We start from the raw sequence: 13,173 nt of genomic DNA, 5'->3' as shown, positions 1-13,173 counted from the left end.
ACATCGCCCATAACCAACATGGCCGCGCTTCCTCTCTTCCCATACCGCCCATAACCAACATGGCCGCGCTTCCTCTTTTCCCACATCGCCCATAACCAACATGGCCGCGCTTCCTCTTTTCCCACATCGCCCATAACCAACATGGCCGCGCTTCCTCTTTTCCCACATTGCCCATAACCAACATGGCCGCGCTTCCTCTCTTCCCAAACCGCCCATAACCAACATGGCCACGCTTCCGCTTTTCCCATATCGCCCATAACCAACATGGCCGCGCTTCCGCTTTTTCTATATTGCCCGGAACCAACATGGCCGCATCAGCAACCCCGCCTCTCTCCCACTGCTAAATTGAAGAACAGCTTCGCTATTTTTGAACATGGCCCCAGCCCACTTTGCTCTATTCCCCCCTTTTTTAACATAGCCGGGGAAAGAATCGACTGGGGCCTCCCTTTCAGCGGTTACATGCCTTTCCCCCACACACGCCTGCGCCCGAAACAAAAAAAAAGGAACTTCAAGGTCTCGAGAGGAGAGTTGCCCTCACTCAAGATGTCGACCCTTCGCGCTAAGTCGAAGGGTTTTTATTTGCCCTTAACAAAGATGGCAGCCTTGCGCGGGCGTCACGCAGTCCTCGCGAGAGCTGCGCGTGACGCGACCGGGGGTGGGGCCGAGGAGCTATGGCGGCTTCCGCAGCGGCGTTCGGGAGAGCGTGGAGCCGGTCTGGGCTGCCGGGGAAGATGCCCCTCGCGGGGAGCCTCCGTAGGCAGGTGGGTGATGCAGGGAAGCGGGCGCTATGCGTCTGCGGCGCTGCCCTGGCCTCGGGGTCATGACCTTGCGGGCCGGAACCCCAGGGACTAGCAGCTTGGTGCAGTTTCCTTGGAGGGGGAGCCTCCTGTCGCGCAGCTGTTGGAGAAGACCTTTTATTTGTGGGGGGGGGGAGGAGGATTGAGGCCTTCCTTGGGTCCCCGGATGTTGGTGGACTACAACTCCCATCACCCCTAGCGAGCACGACCAGTAGTCAGGGATGGTGGGAATTGTAGTCCCACAACACCTGGAGACCCGAGGTTGAGAGAGAGGCCGGTGTGAAGTCCAGCTGGGGTGTAAAGAGTCTTTGGCTGCTAGGAGGACAAAGCCAAAAGCCTTCAGGGCAGCTTGGAGAGATCTCAGTGAATATACTCACATCAGCTTAACATCAGTCTTTAAATGGCTGTCACTGAAACTACTCCCCCGTGGTATAGCTCCACTGATCCTTTGCGACCAGTTCCAGTCAGGCTGGCAGACAGCAGTCCTGACCACTCTTCAAAAACTGGGTTTTGCCCCTCAAGCCCTTCTAGGTCTGGGCTTGGGCCAAGTAAAAGCTATGGTTAGGCAAAGAATTATAGGCACTGAGAGGCAACAGGACTGCTTAAGGTGCCCCAGCTTCTATGAATCGCAAGACGCGCTAGTCTTTTGTTTCGTAAAACCTACACAACCACTTGATTGTAAAAAAGAAAACCTCAAAGCAGTTTACAAATGTACAACTGTGCTATAAAACATACAAATGTTAAAATGCTGGGGGGAGGAATTAAAAGTGCTTCAACTTTGTAAGCACCTGGGTTGGTTTATCTATATTATGTATATTATTTACATCTGCTGTCCATCAAAATATGATTCACCCTTTCTGCCCTATTGTGTTTTATTGCTTTCTAAACTATGTCCAGAATTAATAGATTATTAATATATGTATATAAATATACATATTAAATGCTCACAGTGGCATACATGTTTCTCCCATGTTCCCCAGTTTATTCTCAAGAACCCTGTGAAATAGGTTAGAATGAGAGACTGGTTGCCCAAAGTTGCCCCACTCTCCACCCAACCCAAAATAATTTTTTAACTTTCAACTATGAATACATCCTGCTCCCTAAAACTTGCACAAGAGAGAAAATGGTTTTACAACTGAATTTTGATTCCCTGTAAATTTAAAGTGGTTCCCCCACAAAAAAAAATGGAATCAGACGGCGTTGATAACAAATCTGAGGAATTTGTTCCGCACACATTCCTGTATATCACAGAAGTACCGTATTTTTCGCTCTATAGGACGCACCGGACCATAGGAGGGGGAGAACAGGGGGGAAAACAATTTTTCCTTGTTCTCCCCCTCTAAAACAAGGTGCGTTCAAGGTGCATTCACCCGAGCGTGTGGGGAAGCGCTGCTTCCCCCCACCGCCAGCCTCAAAGATCCCTGAAGCCTTTGGAGCACAGCGCCCCGCTGCCCTGCAGAGGTTTGCGCGCAGCCATCCCCAAGCTAGAAGAGCGAGACAGAGCCCTCCGTCTCGCTGTTCTGGCTTGGGAACAGCCTTGCTAGCCTCTGCAGGAGAGCGGGGCGAAGGCACCCCGCTGCCCTGGAGAGGCTTTGCGCGCAGCCGTCCCCAAGCTAGAAGAGTGAGACGGAGTGCTCCGCAGCGCTCCGTCTCCCTGTTCTGCCTTTGGGCTTAGCGGCACAGCCTGCATTCGCTCTATAGGACGCACACACATTTCCCCTTAATTTTTGGAGGAGAAAAAGTATGTCCTATAGAGCGAAAAATACGGTAGTCATCTTCCTAGCAAGTGCCATTTTCAGAATGCTGATTCTCACAACTTGCCTTCCAGATCCACAGAACGTCTGTCCCATTCACGTGGCTCAGAGTTAAATCTCCTTTTGCCCCTCACCCACAACCTCAAAACGGCTGCCACGTTCTCCTGTTGAGGCCCACAAACAGATGTCAAAGCACAGCAGCAGCTGCTGGCACACAGGTAAGAGCAGCATGGTTGTGAAATTTGAAAGGTGATGGTGGAGGGTTGCAGATGAAGGTAGCGAAGAGAACCTAGCAGTTGGGGGCTGAGAGCGTTCAGATTAATCAGTGCTAACTTACTTTCCTTCCTCTTCCTTCTTCAGGTTCTTCAGCCTGTATCCTCCCCGCCACTAGAGGGCGCTCTCTCTGCGGGGGACCTTGCCCAGGCTGTCCAAGAGCAGAGTTTTGCAGAGCTGGGCCTGGGGTCCCACACCCCGGTGGGTCTGATCCAGAGCTTCTTGGAGTCCCTCCACGTGGATATAGGGCTGCCGTGGTGGGGAGCCATCATGGCAGGTGAAGGGGCCTGCTGTATTGGGGAAGCGGGTGGAGATTTGGGCTGGCAGAGAGCGTCATCAGAGTGGGCACTTTGGCTCCGTGGCTTGGGGAATGCTGCTGCCGGAAGGAACCAGAGCTTGGCAATAGAGTCTGAGCTTAGCACTTGGCAGGTTACATCCTCTAGCCAAAAATTGTGCACAGCCCAGAGAGAGACGTGAGGTGATACACGCACACCCCAAACACAAATTTTGTACCTCAAGTTCAGTTTCCTAGCGTAGAGCATCTCTTGTTAAAACGACGAGGTCACTGGTGCTGATGAGAGAGAAGCATCTCTGCCAAAGATCCTGGGGAGCTGCTTTACAGTGGAACCTTGGTTCTCAAACTTAATCCGTTCCGGGAGTCCATTCAACTCCCGAAACAGTTCTGGAACCAAGGCGCAGCTTCCAATTGGCTGCAAGAGCTTCCTGCAGCCAATCGGAAGTCACGCCAGACGTTCAGCTTCCAAAGGACGTTTGTAAACCAGAACAATCACTTCCAGTTTTCAATCGTTCGGGAATCAGAACATTCTGGCTCCCAAGGCGTTCGGGAGCCGAGGTTCCACCGTATTGGGCTAGATAGACAAAAAGCCAGATGCAGTGCTAAGCCAGCATCCTCTGCTCTTTCCCCGCTGTGACTCGGCCCCACGGAGAAGGAGCACAGCAGGAAACGTGCAGCCCGTTCTCTGAGACGGAGACCGCAGCTGAACTTTGGGCACTGGGGCCAAATTCAGCTTTCCAGGCTTCTCTCTTCACCCTTCAGGACTCCTTCCCCAAAGCCCGCACACCCTCACCTGCCCTGCTCCACATTTCTCTCATTCTTTGGCTTGACTGGAATGTGCCCTCTAGCTCGCTTGGAGAGATGTAATATAGAAAACCTCTGGGTTTAATAAGGCAGGCTAGTAACCAAAATGTGTGGTCCCCTAATGATCACCACTACTGCCTTCTGGGTAAATGATGCCTTCAGCCTCTGCAGGAGAAGTTTGCCCGCCTACCCTTTTTGCGCAAGCCTCCAAACAGAAGTTGTTGTTGTTTAGTCGTGTCTGACTCTTCGTGACCCCCTGGACCAGAGCATGCCAGGCATTCCTGTCTTCCACTGCCTCCCGCAGCTTGGTCAAACTCATGCTGGTAGCTTCGAGAACACTGTCCCACCATCTTGTCCTCTGCCGTCCCCTTCTCCTTGTGCCCTCCATCTTTCCCAACATCAGGGTCTTTTCCAGGGAGTCTTCTCTTCTCATGAGGTGGCCAAAGTATTGGAGCCTCAGCTTCAGGATCTGTCCTTCCAGTGAGCACTCAGGGTTGATGTCCTTCAGAATGGAGAGGTTTGATCTTCTTGCATTCCATGGGACTCTCAAGAGTCTCCTCCAGCACCACAATTCAAAAGCATCCATTCTTCAGCGATCAGCCCAGGCAGAAGTACCCAGGTGCATTCTGGGTAAGGTAGTGATTTCTGGCATTGCATTGTGGGTAACATCGCAGCCATTGCACTTGAAAGTAACGGGTGTCCTCCTCTCTCCCCACCAAACTCCTTAGGGACGATTGTGGCCCGTTGCGTGGTTTTCCCGCTCATCGTGAAGGGCCAGAGGGAGGCAGTGAAGCTCAACAACCACATGCCGCAGATTTCAGAGCTGACCACCCGCATGAATGAGGCCAAGCGCTCGGGGAACAAATTTGAGTGTGAGTATGGGGCAAAGTGCAGGGCTCTGGGGAAAAGGGGCAGAGCTGGGGTTGCAAACAAACCACATTGGAAGGGACCACGTTGAATGAATCGAGGAGGTGGAGCTTGGGGTGATAGGAGGAGACAAGGCTGGGGAGGCAAGAGAGTGGAGCTCTCAAGGAATAGGGTTGCCCACATTTTCTCAGCAGGTGGGACCTGATCTGTAGGGGAGGGCAAAGGGCTTGTAGAAGGAGATTGTGGGCGATAATCTCCTTTGCCTTCCCTGCAAATAATTCCGCTTTTCTCCCACAGTTGCCAAAGCTTATACGGACCTGAACCTCTACCAGAAAACCCACGATGTCAACCCACTACGAGGATTTCTTGTTCCCCTGGTCCAAGTGAGTCTCTGCCCCACTGCTAGGCCGGCTTGTTTTTGTTCTATTTTTACATCCTGCCCTTTCCCTGTAGGCTTTAGGGCAAGTCACAGCAATTAATGCAAGCTACCAGATACGAAAGTCAGTTGAAAGAAGCTTCCCACCCCAAATTTCACGTCTGTGTTGTTCGTTTATTTATAACTCACTGTATTTATTTGGCGCTTTTTACACGGGGTGCCCTGAAGCGATTCGTGCGACGCAAATAGAAATTATTGGGGGGGAGGGACCATGAAAGCGTCAATAAATATAAATATTTAAATTGTGTGTGTGGTATATGACTATTACTCCCAGTTCTGCCTCCTCCCCTTCTCACACTCATCCTCTCTCTCTTTCTTTCTTTCTTTCTTTCTCTCTCTCTCTCTCTCTCTCTCTCTCTCTCTCTTAGGCACCCATTTTCATCTCGTTCTTCATTGCCCTGCGCAAAATGGCGGAGCTCCCTGTGCCCAGCCTTCAAACTGGGGGTCTGTGGTGGTTCTCAGATCTCACAGCTGCCGATCCCTACTATGTCTTGCCCCTGACCGTGACCGTCACCATGTGGGCCATCTTGGAAGTAAGTCTTTGGGTCCCTCCAGAGGTCCTTTTGTTACTGCATTCATGGATACAATGGAATTTGACTAGAGGCAGCTGCCTGCTCACATGTAACATCACATCGCTGTCAGATTTGGCTCATGTGGCCAATCTGGGTTAAGAATCTGGCCTATGGAGCCGATAAGGTTCTCTACCGCTGGTGTAGAGGAAGTAAGTTAGGGAGACCCTTCTTCTCCCTCTCCATAACGCTTGAATTCATGGGCATACAACAAAGCTGAACATTTGAACCTCTAATTCTGGAAGCCTTCATAAGAGAGCTGCTCCAGTGGAAGAACTGTGAGGGGAGAGAGACTTTCTGTTCCTCATCAGGCAATGGCTTTTCCACCTGCCTTGCCCCACCCAGCCTTTCCCAGACTATGACTTTGAAAACAGCAGCAGCAGTAGCTGGGAAGAGAGGAGTTCAGGGATTATTATTTTTTTAAAAAAATAGCTTTATAAGTTGTGCTTCTTTGTTTCTCAATCTGATACTTTTGTGTGGTTTTGTGGTATTTTATGTGTTGTGATTTGTTGTTATTTTTATTGATTATAGATTGGTAATTCTTTATTGTGGTTGAACTATTTGAGTATTATTTGCTGATGTTTAATTTTGCTGTTTACTGTTAGGGATTGTTGAATCTTGCTTTGTTTGATATAAGAGGTTTATTTTAAAGTTATTGTGACTTTACTTTTATATTGGATCAGATTGTTACTGTTTGATGTTTTATTATGTTTTTATGTCTTGGAAGCTGCCCACAGTGGCTTGGGCAACCCAGCCAGATGGGCAGGGTATAAATGAAATATTCTTATTATTTTATTTTATTTTATTATAAATATACAAAGGAAAGTGTTTTTTTCACACAGGGCATAGTTAGGCATTGGATTCTGCAAGAGGCAATGACAGGGGGATTAAGAGAGGTTTGTGGAGAACAAACCTCTCTGTGGATACTAGCTCCTATGCTGTGGGGGCAGAAGGTGTGGGGAAGGCAAATGAATTAGTGGACTAATGAAGAAATTTGAGGTGTCTGCATATCACAGAACAAATAGGAAATAAAGAGACCAGAGGCCTCATGGGCTCTGAAACAGAGCTTAGACAGGACCAGATGTGTGAATTAGTTTGGTGCCCCTAATATTATGGGTCTGTATTAGACAGGGGTAGCGACAAAAACCATTTTCAGTTGTTTACAAGATAGAAGAGAAGAAGAAAAGTTTGGATTTGATATCCTGCCTTTCACTCCCTTTAAGGAGTCTCAAAGCAGCTAACATTCTCATAGAATCATAGAATCATAGAGTTGGAAGAGACCACAAGGGCCATCGAGTCCAACCCCCTGCCAAGCCTCCTTTCCCTTCCTCCCCCACAACAAACACTCTGTGAGGTGAGTGGGGCTGAGAGACTTCAGAGAAGTGTGACTGGCCCAAGGTCACCCAGCAGCTGCAGGTGGAGGAGCGGGGAATCGAACCCAGTTCACCAGATTACGAGACTACCGCTCTTAACCACTACACCACACTGGCTCTCTAAGTAACCACAATGAGGGCCCTGCTGACAGGCCCGGCATCAGCACCCAGAGGACAACCACAGCTGATGCCAGCCTCCCAGAAAAGTTAGCCAGCATATTATTTTTATTATTCCTTAGCTTATAGTCTGCTCCTTCATGCAAGAACCTGTGGGGAAACGGCTTGCCGATGTAAACTGTGTTATTTTTACTGTTCTTAGCCGCTCTGAGCCTGGCTTCGGCTGGGGAGGGCAGTATATAAATAAAAATTATTATTATTATTATTATTATTATTATTATTATTATTATTATTCCTGACGCTAGCATGAGAAGAGAATAGATCAGTGTTTCTCTGGTCTGTCCCTAAAGCTCCAAAATTGTCCCACCCAAAGGAGATCGTAAGGAGAAAGCGGAACGTTCCAAATTTGCTTTATCCCAAAATAAATTGGGGGTTGGGGCCTAGATATTCAGGCTGCAGTCAACCTCCTAAAGCCAGGTGTTGGAGGGATGGGATCCACTGCCGAGGGCGCGAGGCTGTGGCTACCTTTGGATCTTGTCCTTTGCTAGAAATTTTCCCCACCCCCACAAATTTCAAAATTCCTGCTTGGCAGAAAACCTCATGTAGGAAAGGACAACGCAGTGAAAAATGGGGGAAATGGCAGGAGTGTTAACAGTGTCCACCTTCTCTGCAGCTAGGAGCAGAATCCGGAGTGTCGAACCCGAACCTCCACCTTATGAAAACCGTTTTCCGGGTGATGCCGCTCGCTATCCTGCCTCTCACGATCTCCTTCCCAACGGTGAGCCGCCGCCGCACACAGATTGCGATTGCTTTTTACGTATTTCCTACGGAACATCTCGTGGCCGGTTCTGACTTGCCCTGCACAAACCCATGTTCCTTTGCCTCAGCCTTGGCCCCCGTTTGATTCAGAAACCTGCAGGGACTACTCTGTCCTCCAGATGTTGCCAAACTACAACTCCCATCATTCTTTGCCATCAGCTATGCTTGCTTGGGCGGGATGCAGGTGGCGCTGTGGGTTAAACCACAGAGCCTAGGACTTGCCGATCAGAAGGTCGGCGGTTCGAATCCCCGCGACGGGGTGAGCTCCCGTTGCTCGGTCCCTGCTCCTGCCAACCTAGCAGTTCGAAAGCACGTCAAAGTGCAAGTAGATAAATAGGTACCACTCCGGCGGGAAGGTAAACGGCGTTTCCGTGCGCTGCTCTGGTTTGCCAGGAGCGGCTTAATCCTGCTGGCCACATGACCCAGAAGCTGTACGCCGGCTCCCTCAGCCAATAAAGCAAGATGAGCGCCGCAACCCCAGAGTCGGTCATGGCTGGACCTAAGGGTCAGGGGTCCCTTTACCTTTACTTATGCTTGCTTGGGCAGATGGGAGCTGTGGGGGACTTTCCTGAACTTTTATCACCTGGAGGGGGACCCAAAACGCCTTTTCCTGTGGGGCTGCTGTTCCCACTTCCTCCCCGCTGACCCCCAATTCTCCAGCACCTCTCATGCCACAGGGCAGCTGTCCTGTTGCAACAGGGTGGGCCAAGGAAAGGGGTCTTTGATTCTCTCTCTTTCCCTCCCTGCAGGCCGTTTTCACCTACTGGCTGACATCCAACCTCTTCTCGCTGGTGCAAGTGGCCTTTCTGCGGCTGCCCGCAGTTCGCGCCCGTCTTGGCATTCCCGAGCGGGTGCAACACGACCCCAGCGTCCTGCCTGCTCAGGGAGGCTTCATAAAAAACTTCAAGAAAGGTGATTAAGTCAGCACGTTGTTTGAGATGAAGTGAGCATAGTGTTGTTTTTAAAAATGCACGTTTTTACAGTGTCCTACAGTTAATAGGTTTGGGGAGAAAGGAGCAGATTTTATCAATATGACTGTGCTGGAAAAACTAAAATTTCCAGAGGAAAATGTTTTTTTGAACTACATACGGAGTTTGATAACTGGGAAACAAATGGTCGTTGCCCCGTAGTAGGTTAAAAATAAACATATATGGATTTGGATGGTAATCATATCTATACAGTCGTACCTTGCTTTTCAAACAGCTTAGTTCTTGAACATTTTGGCTCCCAAACGCCGCAAACCCAGAAGTGACTGTTTCGGTTTCCTAACTACTTTTGGACGGGGCTTCTGCAGCTTCCGATTGGCTGCAGGAGCTTCCTGCAGCCAATCAGAAGCCGCGCTTTGGCTTCTGAACGTTTTGGAAGTCGAACGCACTTCTGGAACGGATTCCATTCGACATCCAAGGCACGACTGTATACTAGATAAATATACAGATAACTGTAATTGTTAGCTCTTATAATGATGTAGTATACCCTTTTCCACTTTTTATTTTTACTTAAAAACAGAAAATGAAAAAGAAAGCTGATTTGGGAGGAGCAGGGTGGCCGAAGGCTGCTGCGGTGCGAGGGAGGGGATAAGGGCTTCTCAAAGGCCTCCAGCTCCTACGGGGTTAACTCACTTGCGTCTCCACATGCCCCCCCCTCCAGGCTGGAAAAATGCACAGATGGCTCAGCAGCTGGAAGAGAGGGAGAGGCGCATCAAAAACCACCTGAATTTGGCAGCTAAGGGTAAGCCTCCTGCACCCCTCGCCCTCACTTGCCGCCATCCACAGCCGCTAGGCCTGTGTGCCATCCTTTTCCTGCAGGGAGGAGGGGATCCTGGGATGGTTTGCTCCTTCCACTTGCTCTGCAATGTGCAAATCAGAGGCCACCACCTTTCCCAGTTCTCTGCTGTCATCTCGTTGCTTGAGAAGAGGCAATTATCTCAGGGCAACCCTCCTGGCCCTTTCTGCAGGTCCTCGACTGTTTCGATACGTCTCCTATTCATAAGTTAGCGGTTCTTCGTCTTCATCTCATTGGCGTTTATTTCACTCGGGCCTCTGCAGTTGTGTTAGCAATTGTGGGAAGGTCAGCCTCCCACACGAGGAAGTGACATATAATTTGAATATTGGCCTGCCAAGTGGAGCAAGGGGAAGGGACAGCCCGTTCCAGGATCACCGGTCCCCCCCCCCATTCCCTGCAGAAAATGGGCCTTCACGGCAGGTCCAGGGTAACATTCTGTGTGCTGCCAGCACGGCGTCCGCAGGAATATTTCCTGGGGTGAGGGGCACGTTCTCCCAGTGGGAAAATAAAAAAACTGAAAGGGGGTGGTGGAATGAGTAGGCTGATCTATAACTAAAAAAAAAATGAGAAAAGTGCCTGTACATTTTGTCTGAGGTTGTATCAATGCTAGAAGCTCAGAAAGAAAAGAAAAGAAAAGAAAAGAAAAGAAAAGAAAAGAAAAGAAAAGAAAAGAAAAGAGGAAAGGAAAGGAAAGGAAAGGAAAAAGAAATCTGGTGTGCTAAGAACCTCTTTTTTGCTATCAGAATACGTTTTACAAATTACACATGGGCTTTCTGATCCTACATATTGTAATTCTGCCCCCCACATCTTAAAAACATGGTACTGTAGGGCAGGAGGGGGGGCTTACAGAAAGGGCAGCCAAAATAATTTGGGGAGTGAGACTGATTGCTTCATCTTAACCCCCTTCCCTCTTAGAAAAGCCTGCAGTATTTGTGGCTTTTCAGCTGAGCAAAATGGCAACTTAAGATATGAGCAAGGAGGCATGATCGAGGTTTGCAGAATTATGGGTTGGGGAGAGGAAGTTTCTCTCTCACACAATAATAGAAACTCGGGATAGACCAGTGAAACTGACTTTGTGGTAGCTTCAGGACAGGCAGAAGAACTCGTAGCACATGATCAACTTACGGAACTCACTGCCACAAGATGCGTTGTGGGCTAGTAGCTAAGATAGGGGCTGGGGCATCTGTGCCCCACCAGGTCAGAGTGGGCTCCCAGCTCCCCTCATTCCATACTGCCAGTCATTCTGGCTTGGGATGGTAGGACTTGGGGGAGGGCTTAAGGTTGCCCACCGCTTTGGTCTGGGTCCAGACTCAGGATGCCACTATATCCTGTTAGGGAACATGAGCAGGGAGGGGCATGGCCTTCAGACCCTATTTGTGGGACTCCCAGATGTGTGAGGTTGGCCATTGGGGTGACAGGCTGGGTAGACAGTTGCTCTGATTATTCAGCCCGGCTCTGCTTGTGTTTATACTGTTCTCAATGCAGTTCCCGGGGTGGGGGCTGACAAGTCTCCTTGCCCACTTTGCGAAAACAAACTAACGAAGCGTGGGCTTCTCTTCCACTCAGGGCCGCTGCGCCAGACCTTTTCCCACAACCCTTTGGAGCAGCACCAGCCGGGTCCTGCAAAGCCGCCGCCACGAAAGAGACCCTGGGAGGACACGTTAGGCTGAGCGGCAAGCAACACCAAACCAAAAGACTTTGCACAGGGAAAAGAGCCCTTCTCCTTCCCACCTCCCCACCCCTGGCCCACTCCTCTGTTTTCTGAGATTAGGTAATTAAAGGATGTGGAACTTCCTCCTGCCACGTTTGGTGCTTCCCAGATTTTTCTCCCCGACTCACTTTTTCTCCCGCAAAGTTTCCACACGGGAATGTAGACAAACAGAACCTGCAGGAGTTGTAAGCCTCTGAATTTGGGATGGAGGAACCCTCCAGTTGATGTTAAACTCCTGCTTCCAGCAGCCCCCAGGTTAAAGGTCAGGAATGATGGGACTTGGGTTACAGGTGGGACATGGGTTCCCTATCCTTTTTCTAGATAGTGGGCTGCGAGAACGGAGCCCAACCCAGGAAGGGGCTGTTGCCTTATATGCCTCATTTGTTGGCTCCCTGGCAACATCCAAGCAACCCTCAATGAGATGCAGGATTAGTACGACAGACTCCTTGGTCTGATCCAGCTAGGGGTCTTCTCTTGTAATCTTGGCATGCCAGATCCCTGCCCTCGCTTTCAGAGGGATTAAAGCGAACCTTCACCCAAAACCAACTTAGGCCATGAGCCTTGGCTGATGATAATATAAAGAGCCCTGCGTTGGGTGAAAGATTCCTGCGTGGCAGGTGCTTGGACTAGATCAGGCATAGGCAACCTTGGCCCACCAAATGTTTTGGGACTACAATACCCATCATCCCTGACCGGGACTAGTGTCCTGTTGTCTAGGGATCATGGGAGTTGTAGTCCCAAAACATCTGGCTGGCCGAGATTGCCTGTGCCTGGACTGGATGACCCTCATGGTCCCTTCCAACTCTGATTTTTGAGGTTCAGAAAAGAGCAACCGAAATCATCAAGGAGAAGTAGCACTTGGTTTACAGAAAAGGTGAGTGAGAGGTGACCGAGAAAAAGTTTTCTCCCTCTCTCATATAACACTAGACTCTTGTGGAAACCCAGTGGAGCGGAATGTCAGAGGATTCAGAGACAGATAAAGTTCTCCTTCACACAGCGGATAGTTAAACTATGGAACTCACTGCCACAGGAGGTAGTGATGGTTTTTAAAAGCGTATTAGGCGAGGATAAGGCGATCTGTGGCTGCTTGCTGCCTCCACAGTTGGGGGCAGCGCTGCTTCTGAATGCCAGTGGCTGGAAAGAGGAGGAAAGCGTGCTCTTGCCCTCAGGTCCCAAAGCACCTGGTTGGATGCTGCATTTGATAGGCCATGGGCCTGATCCACCGGGCTCGTCTTCTGTACATTCCTCATATACTTACATTCCAGTGGACTCTAGGAGGAATAGGTTTGGCAGGCTGTGGAAAAGGGATCACTGAGAAGGAAATGAAAGCAAGGAGGGGAGGGACTCGAGGAAGGAGGCGGCAAAACCTAAGTGTGGAGAGGAAGGGGCAGAGCTCGGAGCTAGGGCATGCGGGAGGTCGCAAGTTCAATCCCCAGGGAGAGAATTCTGCCAAGCCACTGCTGGTCAGCAGAAACAGGACTGAGCTGGGTGAGCCATTGGTCCGACTGTTTAAGGTGTGTCTTAAGATTGCCGTGAGGCTCATTTGACAGCAGGCCCAAGAATTCGGAGGTTGCAG

At 50.0% G+C, this 13,173-nt stretch overlaps 1 protein-coding gene across 1 annotated transcript; it reads left to right on the top strand.

Annotated features, from left to right (window-relative positions):
• Positions 1-633: 633 nt before the first annotated feature.
• On the top strand, positions 634-11,629 carry OXA1L (OXA1L mitochondrial inner membrane insertase). Its single transcript, XM_082194594.1, has 10 exons — positions 634-761; positions 2,626-2,769; positions 2,912-3,101; positions 4,652-4,795; positions 5,088-5,173; positions 5,595-5,759; positions 7,959-8,063; positions 8,854-9,016; positions 9,752-9,832; positions 11,453-11,629. The coding sequence occupies exons 1-10, from the start codon at positions 672-674 to the stop codon at positions 11,554-11,556; spliced, it is 1,272 nt and encodes a 423-aa protein (XP_082050720.1). The 5' UTR covers positions 634-671; the 3' UTR covers positions 11,557-11,629.
• The last annotated feature ends 1,544 nt before the right edge of the window (positions 11,630-13,173 follow it).

This window comes from Podarcis vaucheri (genome assembly GCF_965113315.1).
Source record: "Podarcis vaucheri genome assembly, chromosome: 13".
Taxonomy (NCBI): domain Eukaryota; kingdom Metazoa; phylum Chordata; class Lepidosauria; order Squamata; family Lacertidae; genus Podarcis; species Podarcis vaucheri.
The sequence above is the reverse complement of the archived record's forward strand: the minus strand, read 5'-3'. Positions and strand labels throughout refer to the sequence as shown.

Coding starts and splice junctions, on each gene's coding strand:
- OXA1L (XM_082194594.1), top strand. CDS start 672: ATGGCGGCTTCCGCAGCGGCGTTCGGGAGAGCGTGGAGCCGGTCTGGG. Junction 4,796..5,087: donor CTCGGGGAACAAATTTGAGT/GTGAGTATGGGG, acceptor TTTCTCCCACAG/TTGCCAAAGCTTATACGGAC. Junction 9,833..11,452: donor CCTGAATTTGGCAGCTAAGG/GTAAGCCTCCTG, acceptor TCTTCCACTCAG/GGCCGCTGCGCCAGACCTTT.